Below are 21724 nucleotides of genomic sequence, written 5' to 3'. Positions count from 1 at the left end.
GCGAAGAGACCATGAGGATAAAATCAGAGAGATTAGAGCCCACGCAGAGGCATACCGACAATCCTTCTTTCCACGAACAATACGAGACTGGAATAGAAGGGAGAACCGATAGAGGTACTCAAGGTACCCTCCGCCACACACCGTCAGGTGGCTTGCGGAGTATGGATGTAGATGTAGATGTAGATGTAGATACTTGTGGACGCGTGCAGTCCACTGGGCCTGATCACTTAGTAGTAGAAGTAGTAGTATTCAAACACTGGCTGACTACAAGTCACAGCATTGAGGTGATGCGACAGAGGGGGTGCAGGCTACGCACCTGGGTGGCCGAGTGGTCGACGCCGCTGCCCCTGCGGCAGTAGGGCAGCCGCACCCAGGACAGCACGCGGTGGCAGGGGCAGCTGGCGGGACGCGCCGACGCCGGCACGTCGTAGTGGTCGGCCATGGCCAGGCGCTCCCGCACCTGTCGCGGCGTGTCGTACGTCTCCCCTGCGTCGTCCTGCAAGACAATGGAGGTACGGCCTTACCTAAAGGAACGTGACACTCACCGAATTGTAATGACGCTGCCCGTTCCACTGGATGTACACTACTGGCCACTAAAATTGCTACACCACGATGACGTGCTACAGACGCGAAATTTAACCGACAGGCAGAAGATGCTATGATATGCAAATGATTAGCTTTTCAGAGCATCCGCACAAGCTGGCGCTGGTGGCGATACCTACAACGTGCTGATACGAGGAAAGTTTCCAACCGATTTCTCATACACAAACAGCAGTTGACCGGCGTTGCCTGGTGAAACGTCGTTGTGATGCCTCATGTACGGAGGAGAAACGCGTACCATCACGTTTCCGACTTTGACCAAGATCGGATTGTAGCCTATCGCGATTGCGGTTTATCGTATCGCGACATTACTGCTCGCGTTAGTCGAGATACAATGTCTGTTAGCAGAATATGTAATCGATGGGTTCAGGAGGGTAATACCGAACGCCGTGCTTGATCCCAACGGCCTCGTATCACTAGCAGTGAAGATGACAGAGATCTGTAACGGATCGTGCATCCACGTCTCGATCCCTGAGTCAACAGATGGGGTCGCTTGCAAGACAACAACCATCTGCACGAACATTTCGACGACGATTGCAGCAGCATGGACTATCAGCTCGGAGACCATGGCTGCGTTTACCCTTGACGCTGCATCACAGACAGGAGCGTTTGCGATGGTGTACTCAACAACGAACCTGCGTGCACGAATGCCACAACGTCATTTTTTCGGATGAATCCACGTTCTGTTTACAGCCTCATGATGGTCGCATCCGTGTTTGGCGACATCGCGGTGAACGCACATTGGAAGCGTGTATTCTTCATCGCCATAGTGGCGTATCACCCGGCGTGATGGTATCGGGTGTCACTGGTTACACGTCTCCGTCACCTCTTGTTCGCATTGACGATACTTTGAACAGTGAACGTTACATTTCAGATGTTTTACGACCCGTGGCTCTACCCTTCATTCGATCCCTGCAGAAACCCTACATTTCAGCAGGATAATGCACGACCGCATGTTGAGCTCATATACGTGCCTTACTGCACATTCTGCAGATCTCTCACCAATTGAAAACGTCTGGTCAATGGCGGCTGAGCAACTGGCTCGTCACAATACGCCAGTCACTACTCTTGATGAAGTGTGGTATCGTGTTGAACGTGCATAGGCAGATGTACCTGTACACTCCATCCAAGCTCTGTTTAACTCAATGCCCAGGCCTATCAAGGTAGTTATTACGGCCAGAGGTGGTTGTTCTGGGTACTGATTTCTCAGGATCTATCCACCAAAATTGCGTGAAAATATTATCACATGTCAGTTCTAGTATATTTGTCCAATGAATACCCGTTTATCATCTTCATTTCTTCTTGGTGAAGCAATTTTAGTGGCCACTAGTGTAAAAGAAGACCCTTGGTAAGCAAGAAACAGTATACGTACTACCGAATAGAGCTTAAGGTCAGGAAAAAGCGGAGACAAAAGTGTTATTGTAATAGACAATAACGATTTGATTGATGTCAAGATCGGGAAGTGAAGTAATTCGCTCGTGTAGAAGGCTAGATTACTAAGCCCAAAAAATTGTGGCCCACTGAACCGCTGTGCCATCGGTAGCTCGCCCCCAGTCTCGCGGAACACAACCTTTGGCTTGAAGGGGGCGTGGCTCATTTGCCGCGAGTGCTTTTGAGACCGTTTTCTGAAGGAGGCAGTAAGGGAAACAGCATGGATAGCGCAGTCTCCGGGACAACGGACAGACTGTTTGTTTTATCTCCCGTGCCACTTCCAAGTTGGTTTGGCTGAGCGCCTTACTTTCACGAGGGACGTACACCCGAAGCAGGAGCGGTCACATTATCGCTTTTGCCGGCCGGGTCTGGATGCGAGCTGTGGGTAGTCGTCATCCACAGATTTCCTGGCGGCTTCAAATCATTCCGATGTTTCTCATTCCACAGCGTATTTGTGTGGTCGATGAGCTACGTCTAGTTCGTTGCTTCGGTGCCGAGACCACGCGGTGTTCGTAAAGACTGATCTTGGTGTCCCCCTGTGGGAGAGACAGTTGTGACTGATTAACTTGCTGCACGTCGTGTTTGCGCCCTGTTGCTTCTATATCGTATACGGTTGAGCCTCCTGTTGTCTTTCCGCGTTCGTGCGTCTAACCAGGGGATTCAAATGGTTCAATTGGCTCTGAGCACTATGGGACTTGACATCTGAAGTCATCAGTCCCCGAGAACTTAGAACTACTTAAACCTAACTAACCCAAGGACATCACACACGTCCATGGCCGAGGCAGGATTAGAACCTGCGACCGTAGCAGTGGCGCGGCTCCTGACTGAAGCGTCTAGAACCGCTTGGGCCAGGGGATTCCAGGAGCCTGTCGCTCGTATCAAAACAAACATAATAATTTTCGTTTACTAATTGTCTTTGAGTTATGACTTGATTGTGCGTTTAAAATGAATGAGATTTTGTAAATTTATTTTATGTTCAGTGTGATTTATCACGATGTCCTAAACATTTTTCTTGTCTAGTACGTTGTGTATTAAGCCGCCAAGTCGCTGTCCTTAATTATCTAGAGCCGGCGAACTGGAACACCTCAACGGGGCGAATCTTGTTGCTTGTATTTTGGCGGGTTATACTTCCAAATCGAGCTTGTGTTTGCGTATTTGAGATTCATCGTGTCTTCTTTACACCTACGTTTTACGACCCGCGAGACGGTTAAGTATTTATCGCTTCCGCATCGTGGCGTGATTCAAGGCTGAATCTCGAGTGGCCGCTGAACTTCTTTACTGTCAGGTGTAAGTTGGTTGGTTGCCTTGGCCAGCTACCTTAGTATCTTTGAGTGACTTTTCACAAATGTTTTGTCTACGCTGCCAGCGTGTGATCTGACGACTTTAATTTTACTCGATTTACTTAAAAATTACTTCTCTGTTCATCAGGCTACCATTGTATGTTTGTGTCTTTTGCCGTGTTCCCATTGGTTGCTTATAAAAGGAGGAGTGTGGAGAGCAGCGTATCGGGTCTGACCTAAGTAATTCCGCGTCCGTGCGTCCAGACACACTGCCCGACGTCTCGTGGTTTCATATCAGGCTGCTTTAATTATTCTGTTGCCTTTGAATGACCTTTTTTCTGGGTAAGCACCAACTGTTAATGGTATTTTAGTCAAACACGTTCTAAAGATGTCTGTAGCCTGTCTGTCTTGAAGACTGTTTCCTTGCAATCTTTGAATAGATCGTTATATAACTACAATTGGTGAAATATTATCTCGCTTCTCTTGATGAAATTCGCTGTAAATATTTCGGCAGTATTAAATAGTGGCACACGAAATTTGTGTATTTTTGGAAGGACACTAACATTTGTTGTAAATTTTGGTTTTCATTCTCCATGTTCCCATAAATGATTTCTCGAGAGTTCAGAACAAGTACCTGAATTTAGTTAACACAAACCTTTTGTTATTTTATCTCCCTGATATACTTAATAATATTGTTGATAGACTATCCGAAGTAGTTCTTAAATTTTTGCACAGTTCTGCTTTAAGATGTCGCGATCCGTTGACCTAATTGTTAAAACTATTTTTCCTGAGGTGTGTAAATAAAAATCGTGATACGAATGATGTTTGGTCCTTATCTGGTCTGGTCCTTCCACGCTCAGGCAACCTTATGCCAGTAATACGTACCACCCATCGCTGTGCTGAACGTTGAGCAGTGGAGTTGCGGGCACTTGACGCAGGTGCGGGTGGTTAAAAAAAAATGGCTCTGAGCACTATGGGACTCAACTGCTGAGGTCAGTAGTCCCCTAGAACTTAGAATTAGTTAAACCTAACTAACCTAAGGACATCACAAACATCCATGCCCGAGGCAGGATTCGAACCTGCGACCGTAGCGGTCTTGCGGTTCCAGACTGCAGCGCCTTTAACCGCACGACCACTTCGGCCGGCAGGTGCGGGTGGTGGGCAAAAATATGGAAATACCAAACACAACACATTATCAAGCCCAATACGGTGTAGAAAACCGGTTGGCGATCGAAAGACCTTTCAATGTTTTCGGAATGGATAAATACAGCTCTTATTCCTGAAAAATAGTGTCACGTTCACGTGACAATGATGAAGATCGATAGGGGTCTCACACCCTTGTCTCCAAAGCAGACCACAAAATCCCAATAATACTGAGCTCTTTTGACTTTGATGGCCAAGGAAGATGCGACAATTCGTCCTCTTCCTTACAGAACCAGTTCTGGACAAAGCGAGCGGTCCGCGCAGGAGGCTTGTGATCTTCCAAAACAGCACCACCATTGTGGAACAAATATTGTACCCCGGGATGATACTGATGAACCAGAGTGGTCACATAATCGTCAGCAGTAATGCGACCTCCAAAATAAACACATGCAGCCCATGGCATACCACGATTTGGCTGCTAAAATAATCACATAACCTCTGTCATGCTTATCTCATGCCAGCAAACAGTCTGTATCGTGGGCTTGGCACGGCGTAAGCGACGTAAACTCGGACAGAAGTTGCAAACTGTGTAAAGAAAAAAGGCTCATCCGACTAAGTATTCTCCCATTTCTCCATAGTCCATGTTTTATGGGTCCAGCACCACATTTTCCTGTTACAGCCATGCCGGCCGTTGTGGCCGAGCGGTTCTAGGCGCTTCAGTCTGGAACCGCGTGACCGCTACGGTCGCAGGTTCGAATCCTACCGCGGGCGTGGATGTGTGTGATGTCCTTAGGTTAGTTAGGTTTAAGTAGTTGTAAGTTCTATGGAAGTGATGGCCTCAGATGTTAAGTCCAATAGTGCTCAGAGCCATTTGAACCATTTGTTACAGTCATTTGCATCACTGATTTGTGATTTAGGAATTCCATCTCCCCTTCTAATTCCAAATTGGTGCTGAGATGTTTCGCGAGTGCAAGGTTCATATCTGCAGTGACTTTGCTGCTGTCGTGGTCTTATTTCAAATGGTTCAAATGGCTCTGAGCACTATGGGACTTAACATCTGAGGTCATCAGTCCCCTAGAACTTAGAACTACTTAAACCTAACTAACCTAAGGACATCACACACATCCACGCCCTAGGCAGGATTCGAACCTGCAACCGTAGCGGCCCCCGGGTTCCAGACTGAAGAGCCTAGAACCGCTCAGCCACAGCGGCGGGCCGTTGTCTTTTTTTTTTTTTTTTTTTCGCCACAATCCTTTTCCATGACCGTCTATCAAGATCGTTACAAAGCGACGTGAAACGGAACAAGCAGATGATTTCGGGCGTAGGGAATACGAATGGTCTACAGCGTTTTGTAAGGGAATTCTAAGAAGGTGTAGCTCTTCCGCAAGGAAAGCAATGTACACAGTACTTGTCCGATAGACTCTTGAATACTGCTCTAGTGTGTAGGATTCCCATACAGGTTGGATTAAAGAAAGACATCGAAGTGTTTCAGAGGTGTATTGCTACGTAGGTTCGATCAACACTGATTAGTGCGGAAAGGTTCGTTAACTGAAAAAGTTATCCTTGGAGGAAGTTTGGAGAATCCGCTTTAGCTTCAGACCACAGAAGTATCCTATTGACATCAACATACATCTCGCGAAAAGACAAAGAGAAGAGAAGAGTAATCAGGGTCCGTACGGAAGGCTACAGTTCGTCGTTTCTATCTCGCTTATAGTGGAGCAGGAAATTGAATGACCAACAGTATTACAAGGTAGCCTCCACCATGGAGCTACTGACGGCGTGAGGAGGGTGCAGAGGCAGACATAAAAGGACGTAAAGGCTGATGTATAGGTTGTTGGAATATTAATGCCGTAAGGCAGTGGGCACGCACCCTGAGCGGCGGCCCGGGAAGCAGCGCCTTGGGCGTGTCGTAGAGCGCCGAGGGGTCGGCGGCGGCCGAGTGGTGCTCGATGACGGCGACGGTGGTCCGCAGGACGGAGCAGCTGCACTGGCGGCGCGCCGGCTGCTGCGGCAGGTGCGTCGCCACCAGCGGCAGCGGCCGCAGGCGCGCCTTGCAGCCGCCGGGCGGCGAGTCCGCGCGGTCGCCGCCGTCCGTCGTCTTCGGAGGGCAGCACTGGCAGCACCTGCACACCGTGCCCATCCTCTTACCGTCGCTGGTCCCTACCGTATAGCGCTCTTTAAAAATTATACACTGCCTCCCTATAAAACCGCCACACCACGACGGATTTAGGTTTTCCGTGATTTCCCTAAATCGTTCCAGGCAAATGCCGGGATGGTTCCTTTGAAAGGGTACGGCCGACTTCCTTCCCCGTCCTTCCCTAATCCGATGAGACCTATGACTTCGCTGTTTGGTCTCTTCCCCCAAACAATCCAATCCAGTCCAATCCAGAGGCTGTCAAGCGTTGGTTTGCCAGTGTTCTGACACCCCACGATCAGATATTTTCATTGGGTGAGAGGTGTCTACAACTCCTCTGTATCGAGTTAAGACAGTACAGCACGGTCAACATACAGTATTGCGTTATCTTTTGAAAGGTCATACATTAGTTATATGAGGGACAACAACACACCTAAGTAGTTATAACCCGGCGTGGCCCAGTATTTATTTATTTCAGTCTTCCATCTCCTCCTCCCTCCTCTCTTTATCCACCTACTCCTCCCCCGTACCTAATCCCTCTCTCTTTATCCAACTCTCTTCCCTCCTCTCTATATCCATCCCCCATATCTCTGTCCACCTCATCCGTCACTCACTCTCCTCCTCACCCCACTAATTCCATCTCCACCATTCTTATTCAGTCTTCTCCTCCCTCTCTCTCTCTGACCATCTTCTCCTGCCCCTTTGCCCATCTCTTCCTCCCCCTCTGTCAGTCCAACACTTCCCCTTTCCCCTGTCTGTCCACCTCTACCTTCTCCTTCTCCATTTCCCTCTCCATATATCTACCCATCTCCTACTCTCCGCTCACTCTGTCCAAGACTTTCTCTTCTCTCTCTCTGTCCGTCTCCTCCTCTCCCGTTTTCCTCTCCATCTCCTCATCCCTATCTCTGTCCATCTCCTCCTTCCCACTCACTCTCTGTCACTTCCTCTTCCTCCCTTCCCTCTCCATGTTATCGCACTCACCCCAGTAGGAGACTCCAGGTTCTTACTCTCTATTGCATTTCTTTCCAGATTGTAAGTAATATGTGTACCAATCTTAGTCCCAGTGGTTTAACATGAGCTTCTTACACATAGAGTTACTCGAAAACACACATATCAGATATATTTCACACATATTTAACATGTTTCAAATGTAACTGTACAGCTGTAGGTCTAGGGAATTTCGCCCTGTAGTTTCATTTTCACGCAGCTCTCTACTTTTGCCGTCTTATATCATGAATTATGTGCTGCACAATGATATGGTTTTGCAGGCACACTCTGCGGTACATGTGCCTACCGCCTGTGAAATATCTTGAGAATAGAATTAGTAGTAAACAAGTCATACATTAAAACGTCGTGCATGATGCAGCAGTTTCTAATGCATCACAGTGTTCATGACGTCATATGTCGTAAACTATTTCTCGTAGTGTGATATATTTTTCTAGGATCAATCAGCTGTATGTGTGTACGCTGTCTGCGAAATGTGTTGCGAATAGAGTCGGTAGGAAAGAAGTAATATATTACACTGTCGAGCATGAAGTGACAGTTTTTCACGCTTCTCAGAGCCTTACAATGATATATTTTTGTAGGTACGTTCAGTGGCATATGTGAATACTGTATGGGAAAAGTACTGCGAGTAGAGTTAGTAGCAACGACTGAATAAGTTAAAACGTCTTGCATGGCGAGGTAGTTTTACACACATTCAGCGTTTATGACGTCGTGTCTCCTGAATTAAAGGTCGTACAATAAAGTAATTATTCTTGTACATTCAATGGTATACGAGAATAATGTTTGCAAAGTATGCTACTAATATTGTTAGTAATAAGGAAGAAACAAGCTAAAACGTCATGCTTCATGTGGTAGGTTTAGTGCGTGAACACTGAGAAGAGAGTAAGGAAACAAACTTTTTTCCTTTCATCATTTTTTGGGGTATCGTTAGAGAGAAAAAATTTCGGAAAGGTTTGAAATTTCGTGTAAAGGATGTTGCAAGTCCCTGAGTACTCTCATTCTCAAATAATGTTTGACTAAATTATGGATATTACCACGTTGTGGTCTTTTCCAGCCCCAGAACCACCCCTCTGATAGGTGGGTGGTTCTTATTTCCACAGTAATTCTTTCCAGAGAGTAAGTGATATGTGAACCAAGTTTGGTGGAAATCGGTCTAGGGGTTTAGGAGAACGTGTGGAACATACATGGGTCTGTACGTATACTTATATAATTTATATGGATATGGATTTATTTAACGACCGATTTCGTACGGGAGAACCCATGTTATCAGGTTAAATGTGTTAAATCCCACCATTAAACTTGCGACATGGATGGGATCCAATATTCCTTGCTTATTAATAAACGACGCAATCAGTGGGCACTGAACAGATTTTGCGACGGCGGTTCCATTTGAGACAGTATGGTCTTCAGATCGTGCAAAATTAAAAACAGAAGATTATAGTCGGCGTTTTTAATTTTGCGTCACAACGCGGGAGGCGCTACAGGATGAACATTTGCCTCCATACCGATGTTCAGCAAGGAAGCAACCTTCCATTTATCTGGAAAGAACGTGAGAGCGTGGGGCATGTGTAGCAGATGAACGACATTCGCCGCAGGTTAATTTTTTTCCGTGCCATGTTTCAGACGAAGCTGTATGGCCGTTTTTCTTGTATGAAAAGGCTTTGCTGGTAGCTCTTACTTTCATACTCGAATGTTACCATCATGGTGTTCTACAAAACTGACTGCCGATTCCGAGAATTTCATCCTGCAACAAGGCAGGGCACTCCTCAGTGTATCGTCGATACTCATCGTTATCTGGGCAACGAACTTCCAAGTCTCTGGACTGGGCGTATTGGTCAAGGTGTGGCTGTGCTTCCTTGGCCCCTCAGCTCACCTGGCCTCACGCCTTGTAACGTTTTCCTGTCGGTGTACATTGAGGACCGTGTTTATACACTCCCAATACCAATAACATTTAAAATGCTGAGAGAACGCATCAGTGCCGTTGTAATGACCATCGACAGGATGTTGTTACACAGTGTATGGAAATAGCTTGATAACTGCCTGGACGTGTGTCTTGTGACTAGACGTGCATTCGTAGAACATTTGTGGAGTGAAGAAGCAGACATGGCGAGTTCACGCTTCTATTTCCGTGTCAGTCATATTTGTGCATGTAACATAATGAAAAATTTGTAGATCAGAAAACGAATGATTCATTTATGGTAGCCGTCTATTTCTTAATTAACATTATTTTATGTTTTGACGTAGTCCACTCGTCTTTCTGAGAAACAAAGGCAAGGTGGCAATTATAGTGTGAAAACTAAGGATTCCTCCAATAAGAGATATTTCGTTTTCTTATGGTAAGGGATTGTATGAAAATGTAGAAACAAAAAAAAATCGCAAGACCAAGAAGGAGATGTGCGATATACACGAAAGATGGTGGGCGATTACGTACATCTGAAAGATGATGTTTGCTCAAGTTTCAGTCGTGTAAGTGTGGTGCTAGTAGCAACTCAATGAGCATGCTCGCTGTAACGGTCGTGAGCGTTAGTTACTTTTGACATTGAGCGTGGTGAGTTGATGTAAGTAAAAAATGTCTTTAACGCGACAAAGACGCAATTATCAACACCCCATTGAGTTTGAATGAGATCGCGCAATAGGGCTACGAGAATCTGGATTTTCCTTATGCAGTATTGCGGGAAGAGTTGAGAAGAATGTAGCCACTGTAGATGACTGCTGGCACCGGTGGTTACGAGTATGTACAGTCGCAGGAAGATCGGGCTCCAGAGGGCCACGTGGCACTACTGACAGGGGAGACCATCGTCTCCGGCACATAGCACCGCATATGCAGCAGCAATTTCAACAGCAGTTGCATTCCACTGACTCCAAACCACAGCCATTTGCCACTTCAGTGGTGTCAAGCAAGACCTCATTGGAGAGCAGAACAGGGATCTACTGTGTTTTCTGATGAGTGCTGGTTTGGTCCCGGCACCAATGATAGCCGTGCGTTCGTTAGAAGCAGGCCAACTGATTGTCTGCAACCAACCCATCTGAACCGAAACCTGCTCCTATGGTTTCGGGTGCGAATGCGTATGACATCAGCAGCATTACTGTGGTCATCCCACGCATCCTGACTGCAAATTTGTGGGTCAGTCAGGTGATTCGCCCTGTTGTGCACCCACCCCCGAACGCCATTCCAGGGGGTGATTTCCAGCAGGATAACGCTCACCCATATACCGCTGTCTTAGCCCAACACACTACAGAGTGTCGACACGTACCTTGGCCCGCTCGATCACCAGATGAGTCTGCAGTCGAGCACATATGGGACATCATCGAACGACAGCTCCACCGTCAGCCACAAACAGCATTAAACATCGCTGGGATGACCGGCCAAATGCTACAGGCAAGGACCTCCAGCCCACAAACTAACATCCAGCAATTTTACAACACAATGCATTCACGCTTGTATGCTTACATTTAGCATGGCGTCACTTACACCGGTTATTAAAGTACCTGCGTTTAATTTCTGCAACGACTTATCTCGAGAATACATCATTCTATGACCTTGCGATGTTAACCACTTACCTATGTTACCTAGACAGACATATTTCTGAAATTTCATTCTTTCTTTCTTCTACTTGTGCCTTGTTCCTGCAATGACGCAGGGTCGGCATGGTTAATCGGAATTGGCAAGGTTAATTTAAGGGGTGGGCAGATGCCCTTCCTGCCGCCACTCCATACCCCCTGGGATAGAATTAGTGTAGCCCAACTGTCTGTGTCTAGCGTAATCCATGGAATAGTGCGAATGTGTTCAGATGTCTGCGAGCCGTGTAACTGAGGCGGAACTTGGGGACCAGCCCAGTATTCACCTAGTGGGATGTGAAAAACCGCCTAAGAACCACATCCAGGCTGGCCGGCACACCGGCCTCCGTCGTTAAGCTGCCGGACGGATTTGATCCGGGGCCGGGGCGCCTACTCGAGATCAGGAAGCAGCGCATTAGCGCTGTCGGCTAACCTGGAGGGTACATTTCTGAAATTTCATTATTCTACATTACTTATTTTCTGGTGTTGCATTTGCATTTCGTCAGTGTAGCTTTATTAAGGTTTGGGATTTTTACGTTACAGTTTGGAATGGCCGTGTATAATTGGTCCCAGCGTGATATGCACATACCTGCAAGGAGGCTGGGGAGGGTGGCCTCCTGCGGTGGCTTGACCGCTGGCAGTAGGCGCAGCCGCAGAGGTGGGGGCTGTACTGGAGGAGGATGTGGGGCTGAGGAGGCGCTGCCGCGGCACACAGTACTCGGACTGGCTGCTGCCCGGAGCCGGCGGGGGCGGCTGCTGCTGCAGCGGCAGCGGCTCTTCCAGCTCGGCGGGCGGCTCCATGGTCCAGGCGGGGCTGAAGGGCTGCGCCGGCGTGTTGGGGTAGGTGGTCGCCGTCGACGAGCGCGACATGGCGCCCAGCTTGCTCATGCAGCTCACGCACCGGTCCAGGCCCATAGCTGCAAGCGCCGAAAAACCACTAAGCAATTGCACGCCACCCAGCGAAATACGTAGCCCACAGAATTTCTGGTATGTCTACTGGAAATTCTTTTCAAACATCACTTAAAAGGAAGATTTTCCTTATTCTTGTTGTTACTGTTGAGGTCTTCAGTCCGAAGACTGCTTTAATTCAGCTCTCCATGCTACTCTATTCTGTACGAGCCTCTTCTTCTCCGAATAACTATTGCAACCTACATCTTTCTGAATCTGCTTACTGCATCCATCCCAAGGTCTACCCCTACGATTTTTACTCCCCCACACCGACCTCAAGTTTGTTATCCCTTGATGTCTCAGAATGGGACGTATCAACCGATCCATTCTTTCCGGCAAGGTTTGTCACAAATTCCTTGTCCCCCCATTTCTATTCAGTACTTCCTCATTAGTTGTGTGATTCACCCACCTAATCTGCTGCATTCTTTTGTAGCACGAAATTTCGAAAGCTTCTATTCTCTTTTCGTCTAAACCGTTTATCCTCCATTTTTCACGTCCATACATTGCTACTCTCCATACAAATGCCCTCAGAAAAACCTTCCTAACACTTAAATCTATGTTCGATGTTAACAAATGTTTATTCTTCATAAACGCTTTTCTTGCCATTGTCAATCTGCATTTTATATCCTGTCAACTTCAGCCATCATCAGTTATTTTGCTGCCCAACTATCAAAACTCATTTACTGCTTTAAGTGTCTAGCTTCCTAATCTAATTCCCTTAGAATCTCCCGATTTAGTTCGACTACGTTGCATTTTCATTGTTTTGCTTTTGTTGATGTTCACCTTCTATCCTACTTTCAAGACACAGTTCGTTCCCTTCAACTGGTTTCCAAAGTCTTTTGTTGTCTCTGACAGAATTAGAAATCCATCTACAAATCTCAAAGTTTTTATTTCTTTCGACTGAACTTAAATTCCTACTCCAAATTTCTCTTTGGTGTTCTTCACTGCTTGCTCAATGTACATATTGAAATACATCGGGGATAGGCTACAACCCTGCCTCATTCCCTTTTCAGCCACTGCCTCCCTTTCATGCTCCTCGACTCTTATAATTGCCGTCTGGTTTCTGTACAAGTTGTAGACAGCCTTTCACTCCCAGTATATTACACAATAAACCTTCAGGATTTCAAAGACAGTATCCCAGTCACCATCGTTAAAACCTTTCTCTAAGCCCACAAATGCTGTAGGTGTAAGTTTGCTTTTCCTTAACCCATCTTCTAAGGTAAGTCGGAGGGCCAGTATTGCCTCGCGAGTTCCTACATTTCTCCGAAATCCAAACTGATCTTCCCCGACATCGGCCTCTACCAGTCCTTCCATTCCTTCTTAAAGAGAGCGCGATACGAATTATGTAGAGTTTGCTTTTGCTATTCCTCTAAAGGCACACTGAAACACTAAGTCTATCTTAGCGACATCTACGTACACACTCCGCAGCCGTAGTACAGTGTGCGGAGGGTAGGTTCTACCACTAAAATCATATCATTTACCGTTCTCCAAGCAAACGGAGTGGGGCTGAAACAACTGTATACCAGCATAAACTGCTCTTACCTTATGTTATTGGTCCTTGCGGAAATGTAAGTTGGCTGCAGTAGGATCGTTCTGCAGTCAGCAGAATCCCAGTTCTCTAAATTTTCTTTACAGCGTTCCTCGAAAAGAACGTCACCTTACCTCCGAGGATTCCCATCTGGGTTCCCAAAGCAGCCCCGTAAAACTTATGTGTAGATCGAAATTAAAGATAAAGAATATAGCATTCCGCCTCTGAATTGCTTCGATGTCTTCCTCTAATCCCACCTTCTGGGGATTCCAAATACTTGAGCAATACTCAAGAACGGGACAGACTAATGTTCTACAAGCGGTCTCCTTTACAGATGAACCACACTTTTTTAGAATTCTCCCAATTAATTCGACCATTCGCCTTTCCTACCACAATCCTCACATCTTCGTTTCATTTCATATCCCTCTGCAACGTTATCCCTAGGTATTTAATAGATCTAAATGTGTCAAGTAGCACACTACTAACGCTGTATCCCAACATTACGGGATTGTTTTTCCTACACATCTGCATTAAGTTACTTTATTCTGCATTAGAGTTAGTTGCTGTTAAGCACATCAACCATAAATCTTGTATAAGTCGTCTTATATCCTTCTACAGTCAATGAATGTTGACACTTTGCCGTTTACATCACAGCATAATCAGCAGTTCAGATTGCAGCTGGATAATTTACCTTAACTTGTACTAGTGCCGGAGAATCAAGTCAGTTTTGTTTTACGTTTCCAATAACGTCTTACTTACGTGATACGTTTCTGATCAGATTTTTGGGATAGGATGTGGTTTATCAAACTGGAGGATACAGGGTGCTGTTTATGAAAGACACACTGCTGTTCATAACTTAGTAACGAATGAAGTTATAAGAAAGGCAGTCGTGCTGGTTAATGTCTCCCGTATACCTAATCCAGATTTGTTTGATTTTTTTTTAGTTTCCTTCCGGAGAAAAACGTAATTGGGGTGGTCAGCTACTCACATCCCGCATAGCAGTGAACGCCAAATTATAGCGGACTGTCATGGACGGCAATGCACCGTATTTACACACAAAATGAGCGGTCTGTGGAAACCTTTCTCCCGAACAAAAGTCATGGGCAATGTGGACATACCAAGAAAAGCACTGTCTCGCAATGGAGAGACCTTACGGTGAAAGGCTTGTAATCGACTGAGGGGATTCGTCGCCACCGGCTGTTTGCACTGGTACCATGAATTCCTCCGCTTTAACCCGTACCTCCTTGAGAAAATCAACGGGGCAGCTATTATTTCTCCAAGTGTGCGACCACCCTAAAACCATCTGTGGACTCCTCAAGGGGTAAGCCTGTTTGCGATACACCTCAAGGATGGGGCCGTGAGATCGCTTGCTAGTCGCATGGACGTTAAAGTTCATCCATACCAGCTGAAAGCTGGCAACCTAGAACGAGTAGTTGAGAAGACAGGAAATAGTCAGGATGAATCGTCTATTGGGTAACAGATATATCGTCATCCAAAGACTAAATCTGTCGATAAATTTCCAGCGCTCTGGAACAGCAAGCAAGAGAGACTGGATGAAAACCGGCGAGCTGGAGAGCGCGGAGAGATTAGATTCTGATATCACATTCGGTGGTCTTTTTCGATGTAGGCAGTGATTCATTCTGATCCTTTCGAGAGGCCTCGCCTTGGCGTTGGTTGTCAGCACTTCGTCTGCACTTACCCTTCCATGTTATCCAGATTCACTATCTAGTCATTAGGGATTTCATTCCAATCCATCGGATTAACTCATGAGACTTGAGCTTTGTTTTCCTTTCTGTCGTCAGTCACTGCTCATTACATCATGCTGTTTTTACTGTCTTATTCCAACATTGATCTGAGTTTTGACCCTTCTGACACAGAATCATTCTGATAATCACTGTCATCCGGTTCAATTCCGATTCATTTGGCGCTGCCTCTGTAGTCCAGGAGCATCCTAAATTCACGCTGATCCAACGGACTATCCCTCGTATTGCTGCTACCCGAAAAGTAAACGCGGTAGTAGTGCGGCCGTCGCCAGTGGAGGAACCTTGCATTAATCTTCTCGACCTGTACAAATGTAACAGGCATTTCAGCTACCATGCACTGTCCACTCGCACAAATGAAGGAATGATAGCAGCGCAAGACACCTGCCACCGCCGACCGAAGCTGACCGACAGCCGACAGCCCATTCAAGACTACAGTGAAATGTAAGTGTCAAGGCTGCTCCACAGAGTAACCAATTGTACTGCGTTTACCTAGTCCCAGATCCCTGTGATCCTGTACACTATATGATGAAAAGTAAGAGGGCACCCCTACGTAATGAAGAATTGACTACTAGATGTCACGAGACTTGGATCCGTCAATGTAAAAGGATGCGGAGAGTATTATCTGGTCAGCAGAGAAGCAGTTACAGCACATTGTGTGTGTCAAGAGAACTGCGTTCTTTCGAAAGTCGACTAGTCATTGGATCTCACCTGAGGAACAAACCCATCTAGGAAATTCCAATCCTTCAAAAGCTGCTCAAATTGACTGTTGGAGAGGTGACTGCCAAGTCGAAACTCCAAGGAACAAACACAGCTACACCAAAACCACGCAGGCATCGCACGCTGAGGAACAGGAAGGGTCCAGCATCGAGGAAGATGGTTGTAACAAATTTAATGAGACCGGTGGACAGTGTAGTGTTGGCAGAAGAGCCAACACCGTGTTACTAGAGAAGGCCGAAATGAACGCGTGCAAGCTCACGCAGACTGGTGTGAGGTCTGGAACAGTTAACGGAAATTATAGTAGCAAATAAAGTACGTAGTTGAAGTAATACTTAACTTTATTCCATAATTGGTGTACATCGGTCGGATGGTTCATGCTTCATCAGATACATAGCAAAGGATAAATGGCGCCTTGCTAAGTCGTAGCAAATGACGTAGCTGAAGGCTATGCTAACTATCGTCTCGGCAAATGAGAGCGTATTTGTCAGTGTATCTTCGCTAGCAAGTCGGCTGTACAACTGGGGCGAGTGCTAGGACGTCTCTCTAGACCTGCCGTGTGGCGGCGCTCGGTCTGCCATCACTGACAGTGGCGACACGCGGGTCCGTCGTATACTAGCGGACCGCGGGCGATTTAAATGCTACCACCTAGCAAGTGTGGTGTCTGTCGGTGACACCACAGACAGAACAATTCGTTTTATCCAAGAATCACACCGTTTGGAAATCTGATAGAAGAGTTTTGATTAGGGGGATGTTAAAGAACGTTATCTGCCATCATCTGTAGATCGGACAGTGAGGTTAAGGTAAGGAGGTCTTGTCGTGCTAGGGTGTGATTCCTTACTGCGCATAAGAAAACAGTAAGTGTGGCAGGATTTGGAGGACTCACGGAAAACCAAAATCGGGATGCTCGGACGCCGGCATGAGCCGTCGTCTCCTGAACACGAGTCAAGTGTGTTAACTACTTTGCAGAACCGTCATAATGAAGGTTCCGTGAGGGAATGGTTCGTGCACAATAATATCACTGGAATAGACTGGCCTGCCCAGAGCCCCAAAGAGAACGCTGTGGAACTCCTATGGGATGAGTTGGAACATCGACTTCACCACAGAATCCAACGTAATTACCGTCTCTAGTTTCTGCTCTTGAAGAATACTACGCTTCCATTACTCAACAGATATACAGCCGATGAAAGCGTCGACAGCAAAATTCAAGCCCTCATGAAGGGGAAGAGCTGAACACACCTGACAGTCATTCCCACTAATAGGTGTGCGGAGCTTATGATCAATTTGTTCATTTGATGTTTCTCGTTTTTTTTTTGTCATTTTAATAAATAGTTTTGGTATTACCGTAGGTGTTCACCTCTCAGCTAGTCTTACGTTTTATACGCATCCTATGAAGTGGTGGCTTCTCGTTTGATTAATGTTGATTGAGCCTGGTGCCCGACAAACAAAAAATCAATTAATGTTTCAATATATTTCTAGAAAACGTCCCATTCAATGCATTTTAGCGCCCTCAATGGGCTCAGTACTACACCAGTTACCACGTTTTTGGAGCCCAGCGTGACGCTTGATGATGCGTGAACTGGTATGAAGGGGAGAGTTGTGAAGGAAACACGGTTAACCCCAGAGATCTGTGACTGGTGTTGACATTGACCTGATAATGCTCGGAACTACTAGCAGGCGACATGTCGGGGAATTTTAGGTTGTCTTTATTACTACATGTCTATTCCTTTCCTTTCTCCACCTTTTCAATATTCTTACTGAAATTTTCTTCTATTTTTTGTGCCTCTTGGATCAGTGTTTTGAAGAGAAGCATCACCTGATGAAAAATAGCAAGTTTATTCGTTTGATCATGTTTTTCTGAATATTTCAGTGTTTTTATGATGAACTTACTGTGAATGCTAATTTCCAACGCAATATTCTTTTCAGTTTGGCACTGTGGAGACGTGCAAAACAGGAAACAACAGGTGAAGCAAAACCGTGTCAAACCAGTTTTGCCCCGCACTTTCAAGAAAAATCTATAACCTCAAGGCAAAGCACTACAAGAGGAAGTATCAGTAGCTCATCTGAAGATAACGTCCTTCAAGTTGGTGTGCTCCAAGCCAAACTTCCTCAACCTTCTATCAAATAAATTAGAGAAACACACGATGAATTGATAGCTGTTTACAGGTCTTCGGAAATGACGTCAGGCGATCTGTTTGGGGTTGCCAGAACTTCCGGTAGGCCATCGTCATCCTATGTGTCACCAAAGCTTCATAAGAGAAACTCAAAACAAAAACTGTTTATGGTGAAGAACCGAAACGGTCAAGCCACACGTAAGTTCAATATGCAGGAAACGACAGACGGAACGGCTACGCTAACTGGAAAAAAATTAAAGACAATATTCTTCAACATCTTTAGGCGAAGAAGGGGCAGACGAAGCATTCATATACACTCCTGGAAATGGAAAAAAGAACACATTGACACCGGTGTGTCAGACCCACCATACTTGCTCCGGACACTGCGTGAGGGCTGTACAGGCAATGATCACACGCACGGCACAGCGGACACACCAGGAACCGCGGTGTTGGCCGCCGAATGGCGCTAGCTGCGCAGCATTTGTGCACCGCCGCCGTCAGTGTCAGCCAGTTTGCCGTGGCATACGGAGCTCCATCGCAGTCTTTAACACTGGTAGCATGCCGCGACAGCGTGGACGTGAACCGTATGTGCAGTTGACGGACTTTGAGCGAGGGCGTATAGTGGGCATGCGGGAGGCCGGGTGGACGTACCGCCGAATTGCTCAACACGTGGGGCGTGAGGTCTCCACAGTACATCGATGTTGTCGCCAGTGGTCGGCGGAAGGTGCACGTGCCCGTCGACCTGGGACCGGACCGCAGCGACGCACGGATGCACGCCAAGACCGTAGGATCCTACGCAGTGCCGTAGGGGACCGCACCGCCACTTCCCAGCAAATTAGGGACACTGTTGCTCCTGGGGTATCGGGGAGGACCATTCGCAACCGTCTCCATGAAGCTAGGCTACGGTCCCGCACACCGTTAGGCCGTCTTCCGCTCACGCCCCAACATCGTGCAGCCCGCCTCCAGTGGTGTCGCGACAGGCGTGAATGGAGGGACGAATGGAGACGTGTCGTCTTCAGCGATGAGAGTCGCTTCTGCCTTGGTGCCAATGATGGTCGTATGCGTGTTTGGCGCCGTGCAGGTGAGCGCCACAATCAGGACTGCATACGACCGAGGCACACAGGGCCAACACCCGGCATCATGGTGTGGGGAGCGATCTCCTACACTGGCCGTACACCACTGGTGATCGTCGAGGGGACACTGAATAGTGCACGGTACATCCAAACCGTCATCGAACCCATCGTTCTACCATTCCTAGACCGGCAAGGGAACTTGCTGTTCCAACAGGACAATGCACGTCCGCATGTATCCCGTGCCACCCAACGTGCTCTAGAAGGTGTAAGTCAACTACCCTGGCCAGCAAGATCTCCGGATCTGTCCCCCATTGAGCATGTTTGGGACTGGATGAAGCGTCGTCTCACGCGGTCTGCACGTCCAGCACGAACGCTGGTCCAACTGAGGCGCCAGGTGGAAATGGCATGGCAAGCCGTTCCACAGGACTACATCCAGCATCTCTACGATCGTCTCCATGGGAGAATAGCAGGCTGCATTGCTGCGAAAGGTGGATATACACTGTACTGGTGTCGACATTGTGCATGCTCTGTTGCCTGTGTCTATGTGCCTGTGGTTCTGTCAGTGTGATCATGTGATGTATCTGTCCCCAGGAATGTGTCAATAAAGTTTCCCCTTCCTGGGACAATGAATTCACGGTGTTCTTATTTCAATTTCCAGGAGTGTATTATAGTAAGCTATAATCAGGCTCATTATCGGAGAATGGATGGATCCAGTGCTTATCATGTTGTGCCTGAGCTGATGAACTACGTTCCAGTGCTGACGAAGAAGACAATTGCTTCGTATTCCATTTCTGTTCTTAATAACGTCTATTTTCATTTTTTATTAGGAACGATAACAGAGAATATTGCCTGTACTAGTGTATTAATTGGAAAATTGGAGGTTCTTGGTCAAAAATCGGTGTTGGTGATTACAGCACATTTATGGTGACCATTGTTAGATTTTCAACGATCCCTACGGAGAGGACAGGCAGAATAATGTGAACACCTGTACTTACTTGGGAATGGTTTATTAATAAGGAGTTTGACTCCAATTTGGTCGTAATACAGTTGCAATTTCTCTTGGAATATGGCATATAATGATTGTGTAGTTTGCAGTGGAATGTTATGTCACTCTTTGATCAGAACTTCTTCTAACTCCTGTAGTGGTGAGGTAGGCGAAAATCTGCTCCGGAGTCTGCGCTCGAATACCGCCCACAAGGGTTCGATAGCGTTGAAGTCCGCGGAATGTGTTGCCCAGGGAAGACGCTGCATTCTCCTCATTCCTCGATTTTACTCACCTCTGTGGGAATTGGTGCATTATCGTCCTGAAATATGTCATCATTGTTGAGGAACAACACTTGAACCATGGGGAGCAAATGATCATCTAAAATGTTCATATAATTGTTGGCTGTAACACAGCTTTTGAGAGTAATGATGGTACCAGCAGAATACTATGATATGGCTGACCACACCATCACACTTCCACATGCATGCGTAACCGCCGGAATGAAGCAATCAGGGTTGTATGCTTCTTTTGGCGTTCTCTAGACGTAAAACCAACCCGATGTTGGAAATAACTAAAACGTTGACTCGTCGAGCCATATGACGTGTTTCCACTGATCAGGCATCCAGGATTTATGCTCCTGACACCATGTTTTACGCTACTTTGCGTTGCTTGTCGTCACTAATGTTTTCGGTACAGCAGCTCATCCATGAATGTTCGCTTTATGGATTTCTCAGCGGGCAGTGTCGATAGATACGGGGTCTCGAAGATGGCTGTTGAGCACTGCAGTCACTTAATCCACCGTAGTTTTGTGCTGTTTTGACACAATTCTTCTTAGCGTACGACGATCTCTGTCATTTAGTTTTGATTTGCGCCAACTATTACGTTCACACGATAATGTCTTCCCAGGTTTTGTGTAGGCTATCATGACCGTTGAAACACTTGCTCTTGAAACGTTCAGTAAGTTGGCTGTCTTGGTTACTGACGCCCCAGTTGATCGGTCCCCCACAATCTGCCCTCTTCGGAATTCTGTCAGGTCTTTCATTGCACGTCGACCTCAGCCTCTGAATTCAAATACAAAGCGTCCACTACTCGTAAGCAACCTGCACTGATGCCTAGTCCGTACTGAACACGCACAGTCCAGCGCGACACGTGCCTCACGTGCGTAGTTGGCCATCAAACACAACCATCTCATTACAACCACTGTTCACCTTATTTTGCCCATCCCCTGTATGTTCTGATTTATCTTTCTGCAGCACAATAAAAATTCCAGAATGAGATTTTCACTTATTTTCAAGTTATTTCGTTCATTTAAATGAGTATCTTAGTTCTTCACTTTACAAGGTGGATACTGTGATTCTTTAACTTCTCCCGGTGTACACTCCTGCAAATGGAAAAAAGAACACATTGACACCGGGGTGTCAGACCCACCATACTTGCTCCGGACACTG

General features: G+C 46.6%; 1 protein-coding gene across 1 annotated transcript in view; it reads right to left on the bottom strand.

Annotated features, from left to right (window-relative positions):
• Window positions 1-21724, bottom strand: part of LOC126151430 (uncharacterized) — a 428037-nt gene that overhangs the window by 124226 nt on the left and 282087 nt on the right. The window contains exons 9-11 of the mRNA XM_049915941.1: window positions 11741-12088; window positions 6325-6577; window positions 317-496 (exon numbers count right to left, since the gene is read on the bottom strand). Of these exons, the coding sequence (XP_049771898.1) occupies window positions 317-496; window positions 6325-6577; window positions 11741-12088 (781 nt within the window). The remainder of the gene's footprint in view (window positions 1-316; window positions 497-6324; window positions 6578-11740; window positions 12089-21724) is intronic.

The sequence above is a fragment of the Schistocerca cancellata genome, chromosome 2 (genome assembly GCF_023864275.1).
Source record: "Schistocerca cancellata isolate TAMUIC-IGC-003103 chromosome 2, iqSchCanc2.1, whole genome shotgun sequence".
Lineage (NCBI taxonomy): Eukaryota > Metazoa > Arthropoda > Insecta > Orthoptera > Acrididae > Schistocerca > Schistocerca cancellata.
The sequence above is the reverse complement of the archived record's forward strand: the minus strand, read 5'-3'. Positions and strand labels throughout refer to the sequence as shown.